The sequence below is a fragment of the Mobula birostris genome, chromosome 5 (assembly GCF_030028105.1).
Source record: "Mobula birostris isolate sMobBir1 chromosome 5, sMobBir1.hap1, whole genome shotgun sequence".
Classification (NCBI taxonomy): Eukaryota; Metazoa; Chordata; class Chondrichthyes; order Myliobatiformes; family Myliobatidae; genus Mobula; species Mobula birostris.
In genome coordinates, this window is record NC_092374.1 from 63,624,486 (window position 1) to 63,639,166 (window position 14,681).

At 39.3% G+C, this 14,681-nt stretch overlaps 1 protein-coding gene across 1 annotated transcript in view; it reads right to left on the reverse strand.

Moving 5' to 3' along the window:
- Nucleotides 1-14,681, reverse strand: part of LOC140197259 (protein shortage in chiasmata 1 ortholog) — a 147,216-nt gene that overhangs the window by 46,102 nt on the left and 86,433 nt on the right. Inside the window, exons 19-21 of the mRNA XM_072257180.1 lie at nt 13,474-13,585; nt 4,313-4,434; nt 2,575-2,668 (exon numbers count right to left, since the gene is read on the reverse strand). Of these exons, the coding sequence (XP_072113281.1) occupies nt 2,575-2,668; nt 4,313-4,434; nt 13,474-13,585 (328 nt within the window). The remainder of the gene's footprint in view (nt 1-2,574; nt 2,669-4,312; nt 4,435-13,473; nt 13,586-14,681) is intronic.

Below are 14,681 nucleotides of genomic sequence, written 5' to 3' on the forward strand. Positions count from 1 at the left end.
GGATGATTTAAGTAAATCAGTGTTCATCACACTTCCAAAGAAAGAGGGCGCAACAGAATGTGAGTTATATCATACAATAAGCCTGATGAGCCACAAAATATTCTCAGAGTAATCATGATGAGAGCAAGACACTGTATAAAACCAGAAATCAGTAAAGAACAATGCAGCTTTGTGGAAAACACTGGAATCAGAAATGCAATTTTCATGCTACGGATGATCTGTGAACGAGCCATCCAGGTACAAAAAGACATCTACCTATGTCTCATTGACTATACAAAAGCGTTTGACACTGTCAGACAGCAAGATCTTCTGGAAATGCTTCAAGATCTTGACATAGATGGGAAAGATATATGTTTGTTAAGAAACTTATACTGGGACCAGACAGCATCCATCAGAATAGAAGGAAAAGTGAGTGAGTATGTGAATACCATGAGAGGAGTCAGGCAAAGTTGTGTCTTTTCGCCAGACTTATTCAACTTGTACAGTGAAAATATCTTGAGAAGTATCAAAGACATCAAAGGATTCACAATTGGAGGCCATAATATAACTAGCGCCACCTATGCTGATGACATCGTACTAATAGCTGACTCAGAAACAAAACTTCAAGAACTACTCAGTATAGTGGCAGCAGAAAGTAATTGCAGAGGCCTCTCAATCAACACCAAGAAGACAGAGAGCATGGTCATCTCCAGAAAGACAAACAAACATCCCACAATGTGTGATCAAGATCGGAAATACAAACATCAAACAAGTCAACAAATTCAAATATCTTAGCAGCCTAATAACAAGTAATGGCAGGTGTGACATAGATATCAAATACAGAATAGCAATGGCGAAAGAAGCTTTCCAAAAAATGAAGACCATATTAACAGACAGAAAGATGAGTACGTACACTAAAAACAGAATACTGGAGTGCTATGCTACATTTATTCTATTCTGACTTATGGAAGTGAATGCTGGACCATTTCTCCAGCAATGGAAAAAAGACTAGAAGCAGCTGAATTATGGTTCTACAGGAGAATGTTAAAAATATCATGGACCATACACACATCAAATGAAGAAGTTCTCAGAAGAGCCCAAGCAGTTCGATCACTCATACAAACAATAAGGGAAAGACAACTCAAATTCCTAGGTCATATCATGCAGAAAGATGAACTAGAAAAACTCATACTCTCTGGAAAGATTGAGGGGAGTAAACCTAGAGGAAGACCTCTTTGTACATCAAAACCATAGCCAGGTGGCTACACATAGAGGAAATGGAAGTCATCCAAAAAACGTAGGATAGATCTATATGGAAAACCACGGTCACCAAAGTCCGCATCAGATATGGTACCTAGACAGATAGACATATATATGTCACCATATAAAATCCTGAGATTCATTTTCCTGTGGACATTCACAGTAAATACAAAAGACACAATAGAATCAATGAAAGACTGTACTCACAGGGCGGACAATGTGCAAAAGACAACAAATTACAAATACATAAATAAAAAATAAAAAAAAATATCAAGAACATGAGATGAAGAGTCTTGAAAGTAAATCCGTAGGTTGTGGGCACAGTTCAGTGATGGGGAGAGTGAAGTTAACCCCCTCTAGTTCAAGAGCCTAATGGTTGAGGAGTAATTACTTCCTGAACCTCCCGGTGAGGGTATGGAGGTTCCTACACCTTCTTTCTGATGGCTGCAGTGAGAAGTGAGCATGGCCTTGATGGTAAGGATTCTTGATGATGGATGTTGCTTTCCTGTGACAATGCTCAATGTAGATGTACTCAATGGCATGGGGGGGGGGGCTTTACCCATGGACTGGGCTGCATTCACCACTTTTTGTTGGCATTTCCATTCAAGGATATTGGTGTTTCTGCACTAGGCTGTGAGGCAACCAGACAATATACTCTCCACTGCACATCTGTAATAGTTTATCAAAGTTTTAGATGACATGCTAATCTTTGCAAACTTCTCAAAGTAGAGGCACTACCATGTTTTCTTCATAATGGCACTTAAGTGCTGGACCGAGTACAGATCCTCTGAAATGATAAGACCGAGGAATTTAAAGTTGCTGACCCTCTCCACCTCATAAAGACATTATGTCATAATGAATCAACATTAACTGAGTATGAGAGTAACTGACAGAGCTAGCCTTTGAAAATCATAGAGCTCCCTTAACAAGTTGTGGGGATGGTCAAGATCAAAAATAATTAACAAAGATTATCTATATACTTGGAAAATATTGTGACCTATTATTACTCTGTATGCACCCTGTTAAAGATATTGCATATGGCTCTGTTTGGTTGAGCTTACATTTATTGCTACAAACAATACTGTTGGATTCAAATAGCTTATAATAATAATGTGCAGCTTGATCCATCCAAACTGCACAGGGTTTGCCCAACATATTAGCATTAACTTAATTCAAAGTGCTTCTTAAAATCTCAGAAAAATTTGCGTTCATGATAAACACCCATTTATCCAGGTTTCTGTACTAGTTGAATAGGAGAACCATTTTGGAAATTTCTCTTGCACAATTAGAGAAAAAATAATTTTATTGCAAATTCTTCATCATCTACTGTTGTACCTTAATTTCAGTTTCCTCAGATTTCAGTACGAATAGTACTAATGCTGCATAGATCAAGGTAATATTGTGAAAAACGTTCTCATTCAAACAGTACCTGGAAAGAAAGAAAATAACAGGCTACCAGAAGTGCTTCAAAAAATTAAAATCAAATAAACAGTTACCACCATAGTTTCAACAGGCTCAACTACCAAATGGGATCTCATTCCTGGATGGGTAATTTGCCATGAATTTATTGCAAAAACCTGATTAAAAACAATTTTTACTTGCTTTCTTATGAGTATCCTATAAAGATAATGATGTAGAAATGAGTGTACATTGAGCATATTTTCAATGCATGAGAAAGAAATGGATGAGTACAAAAATCATACCACCAGGAAGAGAATAAAGATTTCCCTGCTGCTTACACAAATGTTGACATTTCAAACAATTTATTATATTGTTTAACTGGCAGTTTAAATTTATGTGTGTCAGGCGTGTGTGGACTTGGACCTGGGTCTTGGGCCTGGAAGCCCAGAACTCTATCATTGCACCCAAGAGGCTGAGTAAGAAATGAAACCAAGTGCAGAGATCACACGGGAGGCCAAAATGAATATTCAGACAGGTATTTTACTGGATATTTTGCTTTTTCAGCACAGTTCCAATACAAAGACAATAACCCAAATCAGAAGGCTGGGCAGTGGTTTGATATAACAAAATCAGGACTCAAAAATGAGCAGGCAAACAATTCCAAGACACAACAGACTGAATCCAAAGTTCTAAAATAAAAAAGGTCAAAAATACAAAATACAAGGCAAGGGCAAAACAATACTCAAAAGGAATACAGCACTGGATTACAAGATGATGCTTGCTCAAAGACTGAGCAATGAACAGTACAACTCACATAGCTTAAATACCCAGAATAACTAGGCACAGGTGTAGTCAATTATCATACAAGTAACACAGCCATGCGAGAATGTTTGAAAACCAAAAGCCACTGAGGGCTTCTAGTGGCCAACTGTGGGATAGACCCCAAAGTATTGACAATATGCATCAGATCTGCAAACAGCATAACAAAATACAAGAAGACTACAACATACATACAGAATGAGCAGTAATTGCAAATGAATTTCTATCTAAATGAGTATGAGCACATTTTTTGATACAGGGTATAATTACGGGTCAAGGATCTAAAAGAATTTGAGGAATAAATGGATTCATGCCATTAATACACTAATCACTAACAGTAGTTGTACAAGCTAAGAAAGTCTTAAAATTACAAGCCAGACATACAATAGCAGATGTCCATTTTTAGAAAGACGGAACCATAAAGCAAGGGCTTTATTAAATTTTGACAGCACTTTGATAAACGACACTTACACTAAACAAGTCTGGTTTCCACTTTACAGAGGTGTTGGAGAAGTTAGGCTGCCACAAAAACTGAGAGAATATAATTATCAACAATAACTGTGCAGACTGGTGTTTTCACTTTTGCAAAGAGAAGTGTGGGAGATGACATGATAGGACTTCTAAGGTAAGAGAGTAACTTCTCACATCCTCTTTGGTACAGGAAGTAGTATATAACTGAGTTTACTCACAAGTTGAAATTGTCTGATACGTATTAGAAGGTCTGACACTAAATTGATGTCATGTATTTTCATTATGGTAAAATACAACTATGTTGCAAAAATACACAAATCCTTTTATTCAAAAATAACAACTGCTAAATTTGCAACATATTGTAATATAATGTTCTACTTACTGTGTGTCTAGGCTTTGTTTTGGATAGAAAATAAGCCAGCAACAACTGTACTGCAGTGCCAGAGTTGTGAGCCTTTGAACAATAAAGTCTGATGCTTTTTCAGTAGTCAGCTCTTCAATATCCTAATAAATATAAACAAGTAATGGACTTAAAATATTATTAATTTAAAAGCAAATGTCTAAAATATGTTATTTATCTGGCAAGTTTTGCAATTCACATATAGTTTGTTCCAGAATTCATTACATCTTAAATGAAAATTGTTTTCTAATTTTAATTCAGAATGGTATGCTCTAACTTTATGTACCTTGACCAAGGTTATCTTGACAGAGAAACTAGATTTTGTATTCAGATTATCAAATCATTTGATATTTTTAGATACCTCAGTTACATTAACCTTCAGTTTTCTGAAATCTCCATATCTGAAGCCTTTATGCCCTACATTAGTTTTGGTAAATTAATATTTTACTACTTCTTGATCCTGTCTTTCCCTCCTGAATAATGGTGCCCAGTTTAAATGCAGAATTTCGAATGAATTCTAATGAGTAATTCTGCACAACCAAAGCATTTCTTTGATAACATCTTATGCCTGAACACTAATCTTTGTTGATTGTATATCAGAATTCCCAAATCATACTGCTCTGCTACATTTCCTGTCGTTTCATCATTAAGCACATTTCCCTATTTTGTTGAATCTAATATCAGACCCATCTTAACAGGTTATTGTTTTCTAACTTGCATGTCATTTGGAAATAATCCTCTTCCAACTCAGCCAATTAATCAAAGATCTGAAAGAAAATTCTGCCACCCTTGAAAATCCTTTTCACTTTGAATTCTCTGTACTTTTATTTTTGTATCTCTTGTAAGGACATTCATTAAATACCTTCTTGCACAGGATTATTTTCTGGTATCATGACATTAAGCAAATCTGTCATCCTTTAGTGTACATTTATTTGATCTATAACAGATGATGTCAGTTATCCTCAGATAATAATCAAACAAGTTGGCAGTTTTTTAATTTCTTACTTTTATTTAGAGATACAGCATGGTAACACATCCTGACTCAGGGAGCACACACCACCCAATGACTCCCATGTGACCAATTAACCTACTTCTCTTGTTTCATAAGTAATGGAGGCAGATTCATCATTTTTTGGCCTGAGAGCACAATTTCAGAACCTAGAGGCCTATGGATCTAAATGCTGGCTTATTGTATTTGAAACAGAGAACTATAAATACTTGTACATTTGTCCATCGTAAATATAGTTTTTTTTCCTCTATTACCATCTTTTAAAAGTCTTATTGAAACATTCATGTACTATCTTAGTTTTGTTATTATGTTGATTTTTTACTACGAACGTGAATGCCAATATTAAAAAGGTCTGGCATTCTACTGTCATCCATTAAAGTAACACTTTCATTTTTTTAATGCAGTTTTGACTGAACCCAAAGAATTCTCTCTCAAGATACACATACTTCACTGTTAACCTTAATATCATGATGAGCTAACAGGAAGACAAGTGGAGAAATGGGAATGTTGGAATTGCTCTGAGAGCTGCTATAGACTTGAAAGGCTGAATGTTGTATGTGCTATGTTATATGAAAATCCAGATGACCTACTGGAGTCTTGTATACTTTGGCATTTCAACAGTGGCACAGCTACTGCCTCATAGCCAGTGATACAGATTCTTTCCTGATCTCCATTGCAGTACATCAGGAATTTGTACATTTTCCTTGTGACTACATACGATGGTGCTCGAAAGTTTGTGAACCTCTAGAATTTTCTCTTTCTGCATAAGTATGACCTAAAATGTGATCAGATCTTCATGCAAGTCCAAAAACGAGATAAAGAGAACCCAATTAAATAAATAACACAAAAAACATTACACTTGTTCATTTATTTGAGAAAAATGATCCAATATTACATATATTTGTTGAAAAAAAGGATGTGAACTTCTCAGTAACTGGCGTGACTCCCCTTATACAGCCATAACTTCAATCAAATGCTTCCAGTAGCTGTTGACCAGTCCGGCACATTGGCTTGGAGGAATTTTAGGCCATTCCTCCTTACAAAACTGCTTCAACTCTGGGATGTTGGTGGACTTCACTGCATGACCTGCTTGATTCAGGTCCCTCCACAATATTTCTATAGGATTAAGGTCAGGACTACGACTCAGCCATTCCAAGCAAAGATCAGAAGGGTCTATTGAGGAATATAGGGTAGCAAGAAAGGAGCTTAAGAAGGGGCTGAGGAAAGCAAGAAGGGGGCATGAGAAGGCCTTGGCGAGTAGGGTAAAGGAAAACCCCAAGGTATTCTTCAATTATGTGAAGAACAAAAGGATGATAGGAGTGAAGATAGGACCGATTAGAGATAAAGGTGAAAAGATGTGCCTGGAGGCTGTGGAAGTGAGCAAGGTCCTGAATGAATACTTCTCTTCGGTGTTCACCAATGAAAGGGAACTTGATGACAGTGAGGACAATATGAGTGAGGTTGGTGTTCTGGAGCATGTTGATATTAAGGGAGAGGAGGTGTTGGAGTTGTTAAAATACATTAGGATGGATAAGTACCCAGGGCCTGACAGAATATTCCCCAGGCTGCTCCACGAGGCGTGGGAAGAGATTGCTGAGCCTCTGGCTAGGATCTTTATGTCCTCGTTGTCCACGGGAATGGTACCGGAGGATTGGAGGGAGGCGAATGTTGTCCCCTTGTTCAAAAAGGGTAGTAGGGATAGTCTGGGTAATTAAAGACCAGTGAGCCTTACGTCTGTGGTGGGAAAGCTGTTGGAAAAGATTCTTAGAGATAGGATCTATGGGCATTTAGAGCATTATGGTCTGATCAGGGACAGTCAGCATGGCTTTGTGAAGGGCAGATCATGTCTAACAAGACTGATAGAGTTCTTTGAGGAGGTGACCAGGCATATAGATGAGGATAGTGCAGTGGATGTGATCTATATGGATTTTAGTAAGGCATTTGACAAGGTTCCACATGATAGGCTTACTCAGAAAGTCAGAAGGCATGGAACCAGGGAAGTTTGGCCAGGTGGATTCAGAATTGGCTTGCCTGCAGAAAGTGAGAGTCCTGGTGGAGGGAGTAAATTCAGATTGGAGGGTTGTGACTAGTGGTGTCCCACAAGGATCGGTTCTGGGACCTCTACTTTTCGTGATTTTTATTAATGACCTGGATGTTGGGGTAGAAGGGTGGGTTGGCAAGTTTGCAGACGACACAAAGGTTGGTGGTGTTGTGGATAGTGTAGAGGATTGTCGAAGATCGCAGAGAGACTTTGATAGGATGCAGAAGTGGGCTGAGAAGTGACAGATAGAGTTCAACCCGGAGAAGTGTGAGGTGGTACACTTTGGAAGGACAAACTCCAAGGCAGAGTACGAAGTAAATGGCAGGATACTTGGTAGTGTGGAGGAGCAGAGGAACCTGGGGGTACATGTCCACAGATTCCTGAAAGTTGCCTCACAGGTAGATTGGGTAGTTAAAAAAGCTTATGGAGTGTTAGCTTCCATAAGTCGAGGGATAGAGTTTAAGAGTCGCGGTGTAATGATGCAGCTCTATAAAACTCTGGTTCGGCCACACTTGGAGTACTGTGTCCAGTTCTGGTCACCTCACTATAGGAAGGATGTGGAAGCATTGGAAAGGGTACAGAGGAGATTTACCAGGATGCTGCCTGGTTTAGAGAGTATGTATTATGATCAGAGATTAAGGGAGCTAGGATTTACTCTTTGGAGAGAAGGAGGATGAGAGGAGACATGATAGAGGTGTACAAGATATTAAGAGGAATAGATAGAGTGGACAGCCAGCGCCTCTTCCCCAGGGTCCACTGCTCAGTACAAGAGGACATGGCTTTAAGGTAAGGGGTGGGAAGTTCAAGGGGGATATTAGAGGAAGGTTTTTTACTCAGAGAGTGGTTGGTGCATGGAATGCACTGCCTGAGTCAGTGGTGGAGGCAGATACACTAGTGAAATTTAAGAGACTACTAGACAGGTATATGGAGGAATTTAAGGTGGGGGGTTATATGGGAGGCAGGGTTTAAGGGTCGGCACAACATTGTGGGCCGAAGGGCCTGTACTGTGCTGTACTATTCTATGTTCTAAAACATAAATTTTCTTCTTTTTAATCATTCTGTTGATTCGTTATTGTCTTTTTGATCATTGTCTTGCTGCATTACCCAACTCCTATTAAGCTTCTGGTGATGGACTGCTACCCTGACATTCTCCTGTAAAATGGCTTGATACAATTTGAATTCATTGTTCCCTCAACAACTGCAAGCTGTCCAAGCCCTGAGGCAGCAAAGCAGCCCCAAACCATGTTGCTTCTTCCAACATACTTCACAAGTTGGGATGAGGTTTTGGCATTGGTGTGCAATGCCCTTTTCCCTCCAAACATAGCAGTGTGCACTTCTGTCAAAAAGTTCAACTTTTGTCTCACCTGTCCACAGAACATTGACTCTGAAGAGTTATAGAACATCCAGCTGGTCTTTTGCAAACTTGAGATATGTAGCAATGTTTTTTTTGGAAAGCACTGGTTTCCTCCGTGGTGTCCTTCCAGGAACACCACTATAAGAAAAACACTGAACAAGAATGGACACGTGAACAGAGACTTTAGGAAGTTCTACAGATTTCTGCAGGTCTTTTGATGTTACACTTGGGTTCTTTTTCACTTCCTCCAGCACTGCATATTGTGCTCTTGCTGTGATCCTAGGGAGAGCAGCAATGGTACTAAGTTTCCTCCATTTGTAGACAATTTCTCTTTCTGTGGACTGATGAACACTCAGGTCTTTAGAAATGTTTTTGTAGCCTTTTCCAGCTTTATGCATCTCTACAATTCTTCTAAGGTCCTCGGAAAGCTGTTTTGATCGAGGCATAGTGCATATAAATAGATCTTTCTTGAGAAGAGCAGGCTCTGTCAGTAACCTGACTTTGTGTGCCTTTTTTTTTAAATATATGGCAGGGCACTTATACAAACCACACCTCCAATCTCATTCCATTCATTGGAACACCTGACTCCAAATAGCTTTTGTAGAAGGATCACATAAATTTTCCAACAAATACATGTAATATTGGATCATTTTTCTCAATAAATAAATGAACAAGTATAATGTTTTTGTGTCATCTACTTAATTGTGTTCTCTTTATCTAGTTTTAGGACTTGCATGAAGATCTGATCACATTTTAGGTCATCACAAGATCTCAAGACAAAGGAGCAGAAGTAGGCCATTCGGCCCATCGAGTCTGCTCCGCAGCTCCCCCATGAGTTAAACTATTCACCCATCTAGTTCCAATTTCCAGCTTTTTCCCCATATCCCTTGATACCCTGACTAATTAGATACCTGTCGATCTCCTCCTTAAACACCCTCAATGATTGGGCCTCCACAGCTGTATGTGGCAACGAATTCCACAAATCCACGACTCTGGCTAAAAAAATTTCTCCTCATCTCCGTTTTAACTGGGTACCCTCTAATTCTAAGACTATGGCCTCTTGTCCTGGACTCACCCACCAAGGGAAACAACCTTTCCACATCTACTCTGTCCAACCCTTTCAACATTCGAACTGTTTCTATGAGATCCTCTCTCATTCTTCTATACTCTAATGAATACAATCCAAGAGCTGACCAACGCTCCTCATATGTTAGCCCCTGCATTCCAGGAATCATCCTCGTAAGTCTTCTCTGAACTCTCTCCAACGTCAGTACATCCTTTCTAAGATAGGGGGCCCAAAACTGCACACAGTATTCCAAATGGGGTCTCACTAATGCCCCATAGAGCCTCATCAACACCTCCTTACTCTTATACACTATTCCTCTTGAAATTCATGCCAACATAGCATTCGCTTTCCTTACTGCCGATCCAACTTGGTGGTTAACCTTTAGGGTATCCTGCACGAGGACCCCCAAGTCCCTTTGCACTTCCGATTTTTGAATTTTCTCCCCATCTAAATAATAATCTGCCCGATTATTTCTTCTTCCGAAATGTACAACCGTACATTTGTCAACGTTGTATCTCATCTGCCATTTCTTTGCCCACTCTCCTAAACTGACTAAGTCTCTCTGCAACCATTCCGTTTCTTCAACATTTCCTGCTCCTCCACCTATCTTGGTGTCATCTGCAAATTTAGCCATAAAAACATTTAATCCATAATCCAAATCATCAATATACATCGTAAAAAGAAGCGGCCCCAATACCGACCCCTGCGGAACACCACTAGTAACCAGCAACCAATCAGAATAGGATCCCTTTATTCCCACTCTTTGCTTTCTGCCTATCAGCCAATATCTTTCCCATAATTCCATGGGCTCTCATCTCATTAAGCAGCCTCATATGCGGCACCTTATCGAAGGCCTTTCGAAAATCCAAATACACAACATCCACAGCCTCTCCCTTGTCAATCTTATTCAAGATTACCTCAAAAAATTCCAATAGGTTGGTGAGGCAGGATCTTCCCTTCATGAAACCATGCTGGCTTCGGCCTATCTTGTCATGCACCTCGAGGTATTTCATAACCTCGTCCTTGAGAATTGACTCCAATATCTTTCCAACTACCGATGTCAGACTAATAGGTCTGTAATTTTCTTTTTGCTGCCTCCTTCCTTTCTTAAATAGCGGAACTACATTTGTGACCTTCCAGTCCTCCGGAACCATGCCAGAGTCTATTGATTCCTGGAAGATCATTTCCAATGCTTCCACAATCTCCAAAGCCACCTCCTTCAGAACCCTTGGGTGCACCGCATCCGGACCGGGAGACTTATCTATTCTTAGTCCACTTAGCTTCCAAAGCACGTTCTCTCTAGTAATCTTGACTGTACCTAATTGTATTCCCTGATACCTCTGGCTATCAGGTATATTGCTCATGTCTTCCACTGTGAACACTGATGCAAAATACTCATTCAGTTCCTCCGCCATCTCTTTGTTAACCATTATAATTTCTCCAGCATCATTTTCAATCGGTCCCGTATCTACCCTTGTCACTGTTTTACTCTTCATATATTTAAAAAAACTCTTAGTATCCTTTTTTATGTTAATTGCCAACTTCCTTTCATCTTTTCTTTCCTAATGACTTTCTTAGTTTCCTTCTGTAAGTTTTTAGAAGTCTTCCAGTCCTCATTTTTCCCACTAATTTTTGCTTCCTTGTACGCCGTTTCTTTTGCTTTTATTTTTGCCTTAACCTCTCTCGTTTGCCACATTCATGCCATTTTTCCACTCATGATTTTCTTTTTACTTGGAACATATTTTTCCTGCATTTTCCTTCTTTCTTGTAGGAATTTCATCCAATTCTGCTCTGCTGTCCCTCCATTTAGCTTACTTTTCCATCGACTTGGGCCAGTTCCTCTCTCATACCACTGTAATTTCCCCTGTTCCCCTGTTCCACTGATACCAGCTTCTCCTTTTCAAATTTGAAACTGAACTCAATCATATTATGATCACTACTTCCAAGGGGTTCCTTTACCTCCAGCTCCCTAATCGCCTCAGGTTCGTTACACAGCACCCAATCCAAAACAGCCGGTCCCCTGGTGGGCTTCTAGACAAGCTGCTCCAAAAAGCCATCCTGTTGGCATTCTACAAACTCCCTCTCCTGAGATCCATTACCTTCCTGACTTTCCCAATCCACTTTCATATTAAAATCCCCCATAATTATCTTGACATTTTCCTTCTGACACACTTTTTCTATTTCCAGCTGCAACTTGTAGTCCACATCCCGGCTGCTGTTTGGAGGCCTGTATATAACTGCTATTAGTGTCTTTTTACCCTTGCCATTTCTTAATTCTACCCATCAGGATTCTACCTCTTCTGATCCTATGTCTCTTCTATTGATTTGATATCGTTACTTACCATCAGGGCCACGCCACCCCCTTTACCTACCTTCCTATCTTTCCTATACACTGTGTATCCTTGGATATTCAGCTCCCAATCACATCCATCATTTAGCCATGACTCGGTGATGGCCCAATGTCATATCTTTTAACCTTCAGCTGTGCAGCAAGGTCATCCACTTTATCTTTAATGCTGCGTGCATTTAAGTACAATACATTTAGATCAGTATCTGTTGCCGATTTTGCTATATTTCTATTTTGCAGCAAATTATCCTGTATATTCACCGGCCTGTCCTTCTTGCCATCTTTGCTGCACAGTATTTTTGACTTATTTCTATTTTCCTCTTCCTCGACCCTAACACCTTGGCTTCCTTCCCCTTGCCAACTTAGTTTAAACCCTCCCTAACAGCTATATTAAATAATCCCGCCAGGATATTAGTACCTTTTGAGTTCAGGTGTAATCCATCTTTTTTGTACAAGTCATACCTTCCCCAAAATAGATCCCAATGATTCAAGAATTTGAAGCCCTGCCCCCTGCACCAGTTACTTAGCCACACATTCATCTACTTAATTTTGTTATTCTTACCATCATTAGCGCGCAGCTCAGGCAGCAATCCTGATATTATTACTCTGGAGGTCTGGCTTTTCAATTTTCTTCCTAGCTCCCAGTAATCTTTCTTCAGGACCTCCTCTCTTTTTCTGTCTATGTCATTGGTACCAACACGTACCAAGACTTCCAGCTGCTCGCCCACTCTCTTCAGAATACTCTGGACTCGATTTGAAACATCCCGTACCTGGGCACCAGGGAGGCAACACACCATCCGGGCATCCTTGTCCGGCTCGCAGAATCTCTTGTCCATCCCCCGTACGATGGAATCCCATTTATGTAGAGAAAGAAAATTCTACAGGGTTCACAAACTTTCTAGCACTGCTGTATATTTTTTCAGGTTTTCCCGCAAGATTCCAAGAAATGAGGGTTCCTAGGCTAATTACCCAATGTAAATTGAGCCTAATGTGTGAGTGCTGGAGTCTGTGGACAGTTGAGTGGAATATGAGGAGGTTAGTGTAAATGGTTGCAACTGACTCAATGGACCAAACTGCCTGTTTTCATGCTATATGACTGACTATGACTTTTCTACATGGATCTATTCATATAGTGTTTTGTTTGTTTTTTGAAATAACTCTCCCATTCTACTGGATTTTTGCTTTTCCAGGACTTTACACTGCCTGCTGATCTGAATTATAGCCGCTAGACCACAAAAATCAACACCTCAGGTGATCAAGCTAAAGAGAACATTGTGTTCTAAAATTCTACAATTCCTATTTACTAACAATACCAATTTTTCATACCTGCAATATTATTGCTGTGCGTTCATCCACGGTTATAACAGCATAGTGATCTGTTCCCCCACATAAGCGCAACGTTTCATTAGTGGTTCTCTCCAAAAGAGTGATATTGTACCTGTAATGTCAAATAATATCAGTAATACAGTTAGATTCATCAATCCAGATTATATTTCAAGTAACCATTGTAACTATTAACCACTGTTCAAGATACAAAGCATGTTAAATTTTCATTTGTGAATTGTATGGCACTGCATATTTATAGCCTGTAGCTATCAATTACAGATAAAACAAATAAATAACTGTAACCTTTTTCATTATTCAAAAATAAAACTAAACAGGCACTGTTTCTTATTTCTATTAAAATAGAAAATAATTAAATTTGTGAAGTTATTGTGTATTTGAAAAAATACAAGCACAAAGCTGTAAATTATTACGTTGGAGATTTATCAATACGATAGCAAAGTTGATAGTTTTAAGTAAGAGACGTTAACAAAGATTTATCATATTCTAGTTGAACTAATGTTCTTCCACACTGTAGACAGGGAGATGCAACATGAACTACATCATGAAATCTGCACTTCTGCTCAGTGAACTTCTTGGCATTGGAAAGAGATCAAATAATTCTGACTACAGATTGTTTGCTCATTAATTATTTGAACTTATCTTTCCTTAATCACCACAACACTGAAATCTAGATATATGTTTCTATTAACAGTTGGCAGTTGTAGGATTTCAACCAGGCAAGAGATTGCTAAATCAGGGTTGTGTGCAACTGGAGAGAATCTACAGGTGATGGTGTTCCCTTGTGTCTGCTGTCCTTGGCCTTCTTGATTGGAGAGGTATAGCTTTGTAAGGTGCAGTCAGAGTATGTAGGCGAACAACCACAACACACTCTATAGAAGGTTAGCTGTTTGGAAAGAAGTGCTATTCAAGCAGACTGTGTCGATTCTAGAAGATGCTGACCTTAAGTGTTGTTTGACCTATAATCATGATGCGCTTTGTAGACTTTGCAATGTCAGGAGGTAAATTACTTGCTGAGATCTGCAGCCACAAAACCAGTTCTTGTAACCGGATACTTTGAGTTTATGTTTAATATGGCTCACAAGGATAGCACTGATGAGGGACTTAGCAATTTAAAAAAATGCGACAAGGGAAAATGGTCAGAATGTCTCTTGTTAGTAGTAATTCACCAGAACTTCTGTTGCACAAAT